At 34.2% G+C, this 13,874-nt stretch overlaps 1 protein-coding gene and 1 long non-coding RNA gene across 3 annotated transcripts in view; one reads left to right on the plus strand and one right to left on the minus strand.

Annotated features, from left to right (window-relative positions):
* Positions 1-13,874, minus strand: part of LOC135076113 (alkaline phosphatase-like) — a 113,229-nt gene that overhangs the window by 25,507 nt on the left and 73,848 nt on the right. The window contains exons 1-4 of one of the 2 annotated variants that reach the window (XM_063970576.1): positions 4,921-5,019; positions 4,492-4,707; positions 3,812-3,893; positions 846-987 (exon numbers count right to left, since the gene is read on the minus strand). In XM_063970576.1, coding sequence (XP_063826646.1) covers positions 846-987; positions 3,812-3,893; positions 4,492-4,588 — 321 coding nt within the window. In that variant the 5' untranslated portion in view covers positions 4,589-4,707; positions 4,921-5,019. Of the gene's footprint in view, positions 1-845; positions 988-3,811; positions 3,894-4,491; positions 4,708-4,920; positions 5,020-13,874 lie in introns of those variants that run through there. The other variant, XM_063970575.1, reaches the window with a different exon arrangement.
* Positions 12,279-13,615, plus strand: LOC135076161 (uncharacterized). Its single transcript, XR_010258192.1, has 3 exons — positions 12,279-12,887; positions 12,995-13,224; positions 13,407-13,615. It is a non-coding gene; the product is annotated as an uncharacterized LOC135076161 (long non-coding RNA).

Raw genomic sequence — 13,874 nt, forward strand, 5'->3', positions numbered from 1 at the left:
TGTTTGTCATGATCCTACATAAGTTATTCGCCTTCTGGTCGGTTCGTTTAAAATTATGAATAATTTATAATCCAGCTTTGTAATAAAATGTGCAAACTGGTTCAAGTGTCGAATTCAAAGTTTCGGCTTGTTTACGAATTGCGTCAACACTCGAGTTTCAGCAACTTAAGGGAGATAAACCGCTTTTACCATATCAAAGAACGCTATGATAATGCACTGAACAAAACAAGGTAATATAAAAAGCAAGAGAACATTTCATATCCTACTCTATAAGAACGAAGTGAGTAAAACGTCTTCTTCAGCTTTGTTTTTAGGTAAACAACCGTAGCTCGGTCTTCGAAGCGAAGACAGCATTTGACAAATCGTTTGTTTCTTGTTTTTACTAGTTTTCTTGTCGACTAACAACTAGAAAATAAGTTACAATAGTAAATTATTGTATTCTCCTACCACCTACATAAAGTACATCAGACTATCTATAGCATAATAAAACTTATTACAACTTCAGAAGCTGCCCAAATGGTTTTTTGTATGTCATTAATATCTTCTATTCTATTCTATAAGTATCATTTCGTTCCGCTCTATTAACTGGTCCTGTTTATTTTTCGTTCATTTTCCACGAACCCCTTAAAGACCCCTGTAGGCTTTGTCAAATATACTTTAAGAGAAGTCATGGTCAACCGTAAAAATCGATATTATTATAAAACTCTTCCTTTAGTCTTCTGAATTTTGTTGCGAGTCCCAGGACAAATCAACCTTAAGTTAAAAATTGAAAATCTTTACAGGAGCTGCAGTTGCGGAAAGTAGAGGAGGAATATATTCCCATTAAACTTAAAAAAACTGCTTACCTTAGCTAAAGCAACAGCCGGGAAGGTGTCCCAAACTAGGTCTGTATCTTCTCCAGTCTGCCCTCGTCGCTGGCCACGTAGGATCCTGGCAGCTGTCGCTGTTGTCAGGCTCATCCCGTCTCCTACCACCAGGATTATGTTCCTGTAGAGAAACATTGTTATTGATCTGTCCAGTACCAGCGAAGTAAGATGAGATTTGAAATGTTGGTGTTGGTTCACGAGACGACAACCACCCATGAAGCAAGTCTTCATAAATACAACAGCTACAACCTATTTATAAATATAAAAAGAACTACCCACCCACGTAGTCGCTTAGATATAATTATGTTCGATTCTAAGACAAAAGTCAATGTTCTGTTCTTTTTTAAATAAGAGTGTATTAATAGACCAAAATAAGCAAAGTAAATAAGTACCCTCGTTAATTAGTCTCAGATAGAAGATAAGTAGGTACAGCAAATGTATGAGCAAACTTTGCGAAACGAGTTCTTATATAGCTTTATTGGTTTCTCGTGAAATTACCAACCATTACAGTAAACAACTCGACAGTTTTCAACTTTATGAAGGTGAATTTGAAAAGCTATTTTAAACAAAATTTCTCGGAAACAAGCGGAACATCTTAATTCTTGAATTGTTCTTAAAAAGTTGAAATTAAGGTGAAAAATTACAGAACCGAATAGGTACAATTATGAAAATATCAGGAATATAATAAAGACAGCCATTTTAATCGTAATGCTTGCTGCCCATAAACTATTAGTATGTAATACACCTACGCTTTTTAATTATCTTATTTAGAAAAGGTCGAAACTAAATCAGATTATTAATATCACTCACGAAATCTCCTATCGACTTACATTTTACGTGGCCTATTTTTGGATGTTATTTTAGGTCGGTTAGCTCTGGAAGCTTAGGAACTTTGTGACTGTAATGTAAGTAGTCAAAATAAGTAGCTTGTAATTATCAAAATGTATGATCTCTATCAAGATGTAGACTTCTAATTAAATGAATTCGGCAATATTTATAATAATTTACTCGTGTATTAAATTGGTCCAACGTAGACATCACCCAAAACATATTATGTCAGCTACTTCGAGGATAAGATGATTTGACTTTAGAAATTTTAATTTTACAGAAATAGATCGTAATATTAAAACAAAGTGCCTCTTTGAATAAATGAAGGCTATTATCACCCGACTTAATTCAAACAAATTAACGACTTGAAACATCATTTCCAGGGACAGAGACAGTCGTAGAATATCCAGACAATCGGCCCCCGTTTCTAATGAAACGTGGACAAAACGGACGCACTTGACTTTAATAAATTCTGAAATTGGTACCTTGTTGAACAATTTGGTTGGTAATTTGTGTGCCAACCCTCACAGGGTCGACCCTCCCCTGTTTGTTAATGATTAGCCCAAACTTGTATCAATGTTTAACATGTTCCGTGTAATTGGAAGAAGACTCTATGAAATAATACATTAAGATCAAAATTTTCTAACGCCTGCTGACATTTAATAACTAAAGAAATAAATTGACCTTCTTAGATACGACTTAACGAAAACAAGTTTCGATTTTTTCGTTATTAACGTTACTTAGTTATCTAATTAAGATCGAAATGATTGATATTTATAACATAATATAATTACCAATTAATATAATTAAATTTTCAATAAATCGTATATATAAACTAAACTAACTCATGAAAAAAACTTACACATATTCAAAAAGAATCGCAATTTGTTTGTGAAGAATTGCAAGAGAACTCGTATTTCTGACTCCTTGTCTTTTCAATTAAGACATTTTTTACAAAAAGTACAGTCGAGCAAAAGAGTATAAATTGAAAAGTATCATTAGCTACTCTTAATCACTTTTATTCCCAAAGTCAGAGTCCAATCACGAAGTCGTCAAGTGGGTAGCCCTTTGGCTTTCTTCCGGATACATTTCAGGGAGTTAATGTGGTATAACGGATTACGTCACACCCCATGTTATTTCCCCCTATTACCACCGGGAAATGGACGTTGATTGATTCCCGATTGGGTAGTTAACTTACACCATAAACCAATCATTACAAGGGACTACTTTTCCCAAACAGCACAGTATAATTAATATAATTTGAGGCTCAAAAACCCAATATTGACTATAAAAATATATTTTAGTACCTTTGAAGACAAAAGTAAATCATTCACAGTTTAGATTTGACTTAAAATGGAGTTCCTTATAATTATTATTTAATCATAAGGTCCTTAGTCTCACGATCTTGTAATAAAACCTATCCTGTAATTTGTCCTATTGAGACCGCAATCTACGATCCCTTGTCTTACAAAGCACCGTTACAAAGCAACCGCTGGCCGGGATGCGATTAGTATTCTTTCCACGAACGAATCGCACCTAGCACGAAATATACCTTCAATTTATATTAGGGTTAAACGCTACTCGTATGTTATATTTTCTGCTGTAGCCTTTACTATACTGGGAAATGGAAATACATTCGTTCATTGCCCCCGGGAAGTTTCTGCACAGACACAAGGCTCTTTGAAACGATGCTCCACGCTAAAATATGTCTAATTAACATGTAACATAGAATTTCTCAAAAGTTGTCAAGCATTCTCAGAATTATTCTATGGAACTGCTAACAGACTAACTAGGTTCACTCCGCCGCACCTTCAATGTACGGTACAGTAACTCACTCTCATTTGCTATTTTTAAATCTTTATTTCGATAATGTAGGTACCTAAAGTTTTGCTGATTCGTCGGTCTATCCATCAAACTAATGCAACAAGTACAGACCCGATAATTACTCTCTATCGAAACTAATTCCCTATTGTTCCCATTAAAAGAAATGAGTGTGTAAAAGTCAAAAGAAAGAAGAATCCGTGCCAAATCTCGAGATCGGACGTAAAAGATAATAGACCCGCACTCTCAATTATTATGACAAAAGATTTAACACGGAAAGTCTTGGCGTTACTTACTTCGCAATCGGGTTTTTGTCCGCGGCGTATTGCAGCCGCTTTTGTAGGGTTTCCTGGGCTTGAGTGTACCAGTAGTGACGGTCTGTGGGCAAAAGAAATAAGTTCAATATTACCGTATTTATGACTGGGGAAAAGAGGGGAAAGTTTTTAGAGTTGTGAATGGCTATTTTGATTCCGATGGATCGGAAAATCTATTGGGACAGAAAATATTGGGATGAACAAATAAGTAATATTTAACTTTGAACTAGATACTGATTACGGCATCTTAACAGTAATAAAGTTAATAGTCTTCAGTGTTTTCGCAATATTACAATTTCAATAACTCATTCTATTCATTGATCTGTTTGACTGGTCGAGTGGAAAATGTCTAGAACAATTATGTCAGCCTAAGTTTCAGCGCTGTTTAGATAATTACTAACGTTATCAAAACCCTTCAAGCCTTCTGTTATTTCCATTTTTCGAAACCTTATTTACTTAACCCCTCAACTTTGGGGCCTTATTTAGCTGACATAGGGCACTTCACAATCATACTAACAACATATATCTAAAATTAATGCTCGGGGAACCCTAAGCCTAAGTGGTCGAAGTCTCCGCGGCACCAATAATTGATTTCCATTGTGTCTCGATTCGCTGATAATTGAAGGGTTAATAATACAATTTTCGCATGTAAAACCACTCACCGTAAGTTTCCTTGACCTCAGCTTTCATCGGCGCCGGCGACAGTACCCCCGTGCTGATGGTGGACATGATGATCACGATGCAGCACCAGCCACTCATGGTTCACAAGCCTCATCGGTGCGGGAGTCTGCCGCGGCCGTCGGGAATCACTCGAACTCACGAACTCACTCGATTGTCACTCGTCACTCGCGGTATCATAACACCGGGAAACGCGATACCTGGAACAAACAAAGAGGGTTGAGGATCGATCTTAATGTTCTCGGAAGATCTTAACCTGTGTCAAAGATTGTTCTGATTTAGATCACTAATGCCCATTTCACCATCAATCCCTAATTTTTAAGTGACCCCTATGGTAACACATAACAGGCATTTTGTTTTCATAGAGGTCACTTAAAAATTGGGGATTGATGGTGAAAACGGGCATAAGATACCTAATTTTCAATAGATTTTCCTTTGATATAAAATAGGTAAATAAGCGATTTACTTGTTTTTACTATTTGCTATGAGGTAAAAATTATAAAATTATAATTTTAAGTGACTAATAAATGATGAAAAAGACCTACCTACCTACATAAGAGTATTTAAGCCCCCAATTTTTGGAGCAATAAAACAAGAAAAACATTAAGTCAATCATTCTTAATGTGACTTGAAAATTAAGGGGCAATTTCCCGGAAAATCACAAATCCCGAGAGTTCGTTTTATCACATAAAAAACTTGAGTGCGCATCTTTTCAGTTTTTTACATGAATTAATGGATTCCAGACGAATAAGTAGATCCAAAGAAAAGGTATTATTATAATGTGCCTACTACTCAAGGGACCTGCCAAAACATATTACATGAATACAAATATTAAGCATTTACCCACATAAACAAGCTTAGGAATTTGCAACACTGTAATTTCATATCTACAAAAAGTAATTTTCTTTGATATGACAAACGTTTGAGTGTTCACATGCTTAACGAAATATTAAGGAGGAGATGAAAGCCAAAGTTTAATTTTGTAGAATTTATGCTTAAAGCAATATAAAGAGCGATTCGAATGTTTTCTCGGCGTTCAGTTATGGGAACGGTGGAAACTTCGGAAAATATGATAATAGGCAGTCAGGTACCCAAATATGTTCAAAGATTATCGAAAATTTATTTTCTCGGCCAAAATTCACCCTTTGTGGAATAGGGATCATGAGTTTGGATGTTTTAGTTCGAGTTAGATCAGAAACATTGTTGTTTCTGCCTTTGTAATTTTAATAAGGCCGTCAGCAATTATTTTCTTAGCCATAAAATTCAGAAATCAAAATAGGATAGGGTTATGTAACGAACAAACAATACCATGAAGTTACAAAGGGAAGCCTTTTGAGATACCATTCGAATGGTAATAATATGGCGGCGTGTTTGTTAGGCACATGGATTACCTATTTTGCGCAATAAAATCTTATTGTATTCCAGAAAATGTGAACCAGGTTTGTCTGTTTTTTACGTCGAATAGCTAAAGTCGTATTGTCAGTTTTAATACAGACCATTTACAACATATTGTTAAAAAAACCAGCGAAAATATCTGTGTTTAATTTGATAGGAAATAGATTTAAGTACTTTAAGTGGGGCAATATGAAAATCACGGATGTATTTAATTTTATCAGAATATCTAAGATCTCTGCAGATAATATCAAAGATAGAGATACCAATGAATAAGGGTCCCAAACACAAAGTCGTTTGTAATAACACGAGCAAATTAGATAACAAAACCTTACTAATCAGAATAATGGATTTCCCGACTAAATTCTTGTCGTAACCGAAACAATAAAGAACTCCTGACCGCATAGTCGGAACTTCAAAGTCAAAGTTACTGAGTCAGGGTTTTGTCTCTGCCTACGGACCCCCAATAAGCGAACTTTCCCTTATCAAGCTCCCCGAAATAAATTAAACCTCCGAATTGTTCGATTTATCAAACCCAATCAGCGACACGTTGGAATAAATCTAATTATCAAAGTCAGACTACCGAATTTTGATGTTATTAATTATCAGTTATCATTATTAATTAAATTATCGTTCCAATTAAGACATTTCGCTATAAAATTGGCACAGAACAATCATATAAATTATATAATGTATTAATTTGCTGTTTATTTAACACCTCTGTAGAGACACTTGTAGGGCCAAAAAGCCAATTAAAAGTTACTCAAGTGGCTTTTGTACGCAGTTTAATAATACCACAATTCCCAGATGAATATCGTTTCTAACAATACGTGTATTAGTTTAGAATTCCAATAATAAAGTGTTGTTTGGTGCTATTAATATAAACAAAATTTACCATTCTAATTAATGCCTATTGTTAACGAATAATTTCCACGTAATAAATTATTATAATTCGGTATTGTAGTTTAATCAAGTAATTAGTTCAAAGCGATGGATTAACCAAGCATGGCACTTTTCCATGAAGTCATTAATAGTTAGGTAATTGAATAGTATTATCGAGTTATTCTGGTAATAATTGTAGTCATTGAACAGCGAATAAAATAAAATTAAAACGCCTTCACATCTTTTTTCCCGGAACCAAAAATAGTGATTATTTTTGAAACAACATCAATGAAATAAAATACTAATATTCCCAACAATCCCTCAGCTTAATCTTGTTATACTTAAAGAGTGTATAAGTTGTCAGACCGCGATGTCGAACCGTTGCAACGGTTTTACTGTGTTTTACGCGTTGGGCTACTGTTACACAGTAATCTGTTAGGTACTTACATTCAAAACTCATAATCGGTCTTTTGACTAATGGCCTTGGTCAATATCACTTTTGACTGATTTTTCCAGGCAAAGGTGGTTTTGTCCGATTATGATTTTTGACTGTAACATATCGCACACCTAGATCTAAACTGAGACAACTCAAAAATTGGCAATTTTGACTTATGCCAGGCCTGGCTCACTCCGCGCGGTACATCCGATAATTACCTACAGCGAAGCGCCCCGCCGGCGGGTATTATATCAGTCGAGTGTCACGCGCTCGCTCGTCAGGACGCTGGCGTGCGTTGTAGTATGATTATAATTCTATGATCGAAGTATTATTTAAAAATGGACATAAAGAGAATGAAATATTGTGCGGCGTTCGGGTGTTTAAATTCGAAAGTAATCTACCGGATTTATCTTTTTTTTTTTCGCTTCCCAAAGATGCTGAAAGGTATGTTGGCCATGTAGGTAATCAATAATTCTTAGGATAGTATAGGAACATAACCTACTATGACTATTGCTCAGAATGCGTTCGTTCGTTTCAGCCAAATGACGTCCACTGCTGGACAAAGGCCTCTCCCAAGGTTTTCCATAATGAATGCATACTTACCTACATACGTACCTCATTACAAATAAGTAGATTAATTATTTTTTCACTAGACAGCAACCCTAACAGCGTAAGAAGAGTTCAGAGGCACGCGATAGAAAGAGACAAAACTTGTAGGTGAATAAAATTGTAGGTACGTAGTGCTGTGCGAGCTGAATTCCACTGTATCGCGTCGTAGCAAGACTCGCATTTATTTAAATCGTCTTGCGGAGTAATCCTTCTGTACCTGTACTATTACTTATTCTGTGCTTATGCTTGTATTCAAATACTCGGTTATCATACGCATCTTTCCAACATAACAGGTTTAATAAAGCCTTGATCCATTTGCCGCTAGATGGCGATAACATACTTTTGTTGAATCAACGCTTGTCAACCCCTTCCACCTAAACAAGCGTTTTGTCAGTTGACCTTCGCTAGTATCAGAGAGTGCACGTATTAAAATAAACGAAAACGGGGCTATTTAGATTTGTTACAGTTAAGCAGAAAATATATAATGAGTTAATTTGAGTAGTAACAGTATTGATGAATTGTTCTGCAATAGTCAACCAGATCATTTTGACTTGTTCCAGTTTTGTTTGATAAAGTAACTTATATTTTGTTACTATTTTGAGTTGAGTTTGTTTTGATGAATCAACTTGAGAATTTCTAGTTGGCGTAGTTTTGTTGGAACAAATTTCAATTCAATGTTTTTCTATACAGAACGCGTAGTTTTGCATGTTTCACCTAAAATCAGGTACAGTATGATAATCCCTGTTTCTAAATAAAGTTAGTTTTATTCAAACTGTTCAACTGTTGTGTTTGAGAAGAGTGTTTTGAGTTAACTTACTATTGTTGGATAAGTAAAAATTGCAGTGAATATTTTTTTATTTTCCGAAAAAAATATTCTAGGTCGTTTTCTTTTAAATATTTTGAGAGAACAGTGTAAAGATAGTTAAAATGGCAATGTACAGACGACAGCACTTCAAGTCAAACACTGTAGTAACTAATGTAGTTGTAATACAAGTGTATAGTCTGATATGCTGTTGTCTGCACAAGAGATAAAACCTTCTTTATAATCTATATATATAAAAATGAAACCCGTTTCGCGTTGTCACGGCATCACGTGTGAACGGCTGAACCGATTTCGATAATTCTTTTTTTTAAATGTTTGTGGAAGTCCAAGGATGGTTCTTACGGAAATAAATATTAAGAAAATCTCTACGCTAAGGCGGTACGAAGTTCGCCGGGTCAGCTAGTGTAGAAATAAAAAATAATGTAGAAAAAGGTCTATAATAAGTAAATAAAAAATAAATAAACATATCAATCAGCTGATGCTAAGAAAAAGTGGCTGAAGAAACTCAAACACCTATCATGTTCACCATGTCATGAAATCTTCATTTATATCTCTTATGCTGATCCAAATCGTGTTAAAAAAGAACTGTTTTCTCAAACAATTCCTAAATTGATGATTAAGGATATCGAAACATTCAATGAAAACACTTTAATAGTGCAGGAAGAGGACTCAGCCACATCTTGAAATTTTGAAATACAGAGGACCAAAGAACGTGGAAGAGATGACATTTGAAAAGTTATATGACACTAAAATCTTGCAAAAAATGTGGGCAACTAATTTAGTTGTACACGAAAATCGGAATCAAGTTAAATGGCACGATATAATAATTTTAAGAGTGGAAAAGGAGGACTCAAATCTCAAAATGTCCAAACAAAACTGATTCAAGTCTAAATGTACTTTATTATTTATACAAAGTCATTCCCCTAAAATGTAACAACTAAAAAAACTGCGATTAAAGGTAAAAAGGATAGATTTTTTGACCCAGTTTATACACAGGGTCATTTCACAGCCTATCAATAATCCAAAATAAAACTGAGTTTCATAACTTCTCTAACAAAAAATGTAGTAATACGTTTTTTTCGCCTCCTGAAAAATGCCCTTTTTTGAGTTGTCTCAGTTTAGATCTAGGTGTGCGATATCTAAGTAGAATTATTCCTTATAATTATCTTGTATATAGCTCGTAGTACTTACATACTACCCGTTCGCGCTAAGTTTGCCGGTCCGTGGAATGCGCGTCCCCTCTTCCAACCGCGATTAAACGCAATTAGTTAGTGATTAAACGCAATTTTACGCAAATACACAGATTTTATCAATAATAAAAAAATAAAAAAACATTTTTAATAATAGTTTGTTAAAGTTATAGACGCTTCCCTTCGAGTGACGTCATATCGCCAGCGGCAAACTTAAAGCGAACGGATAATAATTAAGTGTACCTATAGAGTTGTTCCATAAAACCTACTTGTTCCAATAAAATACACGTATCTTCGCTTCGGTTCAGTTTGCGTACAAACAAGATTAACGGTAGGTGTCCAGACCAGCCATTTGTGGCGCCGTAAAACCAGGACGAGGCTCATTAAGTCATTTAATTATGCTATAACTTCACATTTACACTTCGGCTGAATGAAATGTGGAAATACGTAGTGGAATTAATTCGTCAATACTTATTGGAAATTCAATTGTTATTAAACTACTCGTAAAAGCGAAAAAGTTTTACTTAATATACTATTTATTAAGTATTTGTGCACAATAATATTCGTGTTTTTGTTTAATATTTTACTTTTAGACATTACCTATCTGCGTATCTGATTTTATGAGTGGTAGCATTTTGAAAATAAAATCCTTGTTTGTTTCCTACCAAATGTTTTACACGTGTAATTTTGAATATATACAACCATATTTTCAGTGTTTAGAAGGTTTTTTTAAAAATTCGTAATTCGGATTTATGTCACTAAATAATAAAACCTCAAATCATAAATATAAACTAACTGGAATAATTACCTCAGAATTATCACGAATCATCTCGCCTGAGCTCTATTAAAGTAATTAAGGTCTCTTTGTGGAATATAAAAACCTCGCCCTGATAACGATAGCTGTCCGTTGGTCCGTGTCATTACGACTAGCAGGCTAATTACGTTTTTCTTTCATAAAATTACTCTTACGATTTAAGCCGCCATTTTATTCGCCGCTTTGCGGTGAAATTATTTTTGAGGTCAGTTTACGGCGTAAAATTTAAAAGCAGATTAATGTAAACGTAAAATCAATCGACTCGTATTAAACTATACTTAAAATAATTATCGGATAAATAACATCGGTAATAATATGATAATCATACGGATATTGTTATGAAGTGATAATAAAGTAATACAATTATATTCTATTCTAAAAATTAATATTCCGCTTATTAACGGTAGTGTCTTTCATATAATTATTAGCATTTACCTCTGGCTGGATTCAAACTATTAACTTTGTAGGCAAGCCAACTTACCAAGTGGCTATCGTAAGAACCAACAGACTGTTAATGTAAATAAATAAGATGTTGTAAGAGTTACAAAGTGTCAAAGTTAGTTACGTAAACCCCGTAATAGTACGTACTTCATCTAAGTTTGACTTATCTAAATCCGTCCAGAACTGTGAAAGTTCGGAGCAGTGAAGAGAACTATTTCGACGAATGAAGCAGTTTAAATTTTTAAGTTTGTACATTTAGCGAATTCACAAAGTATCGCTTAATCTTCCTCGAAGAATTAAGACTTTAGAGACATTATTAGTTGACTCAAAGACACTAATCCTACTAATTTATAAATGCGAAACTTTTTAAGGATATTCGGATGTAGGTATTTGTTACTCTTTCACGAAAAACTACTGAACGGACTTTGATAAAATTTTACAGTATTATTATTTATACCTAGAATAACATTAAGAATAACTTACTCGTAATGTATTATCGATCTGTGAAAAACTAAATTTCACGCGGTTTCCCCGCTAGTACATAATAAGACTTTTTAAATGTTACTCTACTTTCTTCTACGACTTTTAATTCTGTTTTCAGCAATAGATAAAGTTTTCAAGAAAATGGTCTATAGTGCGAGTTTGAAACCGAGGCGTTTCGCTAATAACAAATAAACAATTAATCAAATTAAATACAAAACTATAGAGAGATGAAACACGTTTAAAATATGCAAGTCTAATTTAATATTTATTGTTCTTTCATCTAATTTAGTCTCCAATCAGCTCGAAAGTTGTTGATCTTTAATTAATGTAATAAATTGAATTCTACGTCAACGGCCTAGGTAAATTAATTTATTTGAGAAAGGACAATGTTCATTTCTGGCCTGGCGTGGACAAGCTGCTAATGAAAATATGAATTTGCCAAAAATTTTTAATTAATTTTTAAAGTATTCACTTAGTGTAACTTTGTATCAATTTGCCTTTATAAAAATCCAATTTAAATAGTACTTTATGTGATAATTACAACTTCCTGTCTTTAACACTCATTTCAGTGTTGCCAAAATGAATCATATCGGTAAGAATCGATTCATATCGATTGTTGTTCGACTATGACAATTATTATTTTTTTAAATACGTATTCATTAAAATGGCATTTATAAAACTTTTTAATATTCTAATAACACTACCAAAAATATTTAAATAACTAAATGAAACCTTATTTCACACACACCTTATTATACACCTTATTTCGAGTCATCAAAAATACAATCGATTTTTATATCGATTATTTTTATTCATCACCACATTATTAGCATGGCAACACTGAAAATATTGTCACAGCTGTTATCTGTCATTCGCTTTGTTTTGTATTTTTCATCGTGAGTGTTGTTTAGTTCTCAAAACCAAGTTTTTGCCAAAATAAAAGCAGAAGAGTGTTGTATAAGTTTCCCTTTTGACGTCTTTATTTTTTTGACCATGGTCCTCGATGCTTCCCTTCCCGATGACCCTGGCATACTCTCGAACTACGAATCTCACTCAACCAATGACCAATGGCTCACTTTCGGACATCGAACCTTGCCTAAACGCCGACCACGGCTTACGTATGGACTCCGACCCGAGCCCCAATGTTAACCCCAGCCCGATTTTGGATAATGCAACTAGCAATTCCTCAACCTCATGAGGAACCTATGATATGTATCAATTGTATAGCTGACATGATGCAGAGGAGGCGACATAGTCTAGAGCTTATTAAGTTCAGTTGGTTATAATGTCAGTGGATGACTCCTCAGCTGGTAAGTTATTGAATGAGCGTGTGGACTTGTTGAATACCTTTTACAATGTATTTGATCAACTACCTTTACCGTAGATTACCATAATCCTAATAAAACTTTTTTTTTAGATTGATAACAGCAGTGTATGTTGTCACTCATGTTGGACCGTGGCCACGGTGTGGCTCTGCACCAATCAAGGACAAATAATATTTCAAATGAAGAAGCAACCTCTAGCACTGGTCACTGTTAACGTGGATTGTCTTTGTTACAAATACGTTCTATAGACTGCATATTAACACGGAAAGAGAATCACATATTCGAAAATAATGTAATAATGGAACAGATTTCACCTCGTCAAGTAAGTTTTTTTATAATTATTTTCATTATATTTTATTAAAGACATTGGCTTGATATATTCGAACAAAGTGTATATTTTTTTCTATACAAATACTTCTTACTGATAGATAAAAATTGACATCACATCTCAATATCTTAAAGAATGAATTTTGAATGATACCATAATTAATTTCTTTGTTTCAGCTGCGGGGATCTGACCAAATATGTCATCCTTAAGTGGCAGTGAGCTGATCGAGCTGCTACACATGCTGTGGAGCCCCAACAAACACATGATGGGACGAGGATTCATTTGCCCTGATATTGGCCGAATAACAGTAGGTTGCTGTGCTCATGTTATGACAATTTTGTGGTTTTTGAGCTGGGCAAGGTATCAGGAACATGTATTTCCACCTGCCTAGATCCTAGACAATATTTTATTGACCCATGAGTCAGATTAAAATAATAATAATTAAAAAAAATGGTGTTTTATTTTGCTTCTAACCTTTCTAGTCTTAAGCAAAAAAAATTTTTTTTAAGGACTTGGATACAAAATGATATTTATATTCTGTTTCTTACTGGTATAAACTATTTAATAAATAACAAATTACATGCTGTAATGTCTGTCCACCTCAGGCCAAAGGTCCCATACTAAGTGGGCATAACCCTTTCACA

Source organism: Ostrinia nubilalis, chromosome 11 (assembly GCF_963855985.1).
Source record: "Ostrinia nubilalis chromosome 11, ilOstNubi1.1, whole genome shotgun sequence".
Taxonomy (NCBI): domain Eukaryota; kingdom Metazoa; phylum Arthropoda; class Insecta; order Lepidoptera; family Crambidae; genus Ostrinia; species Ostrinia nubilalis.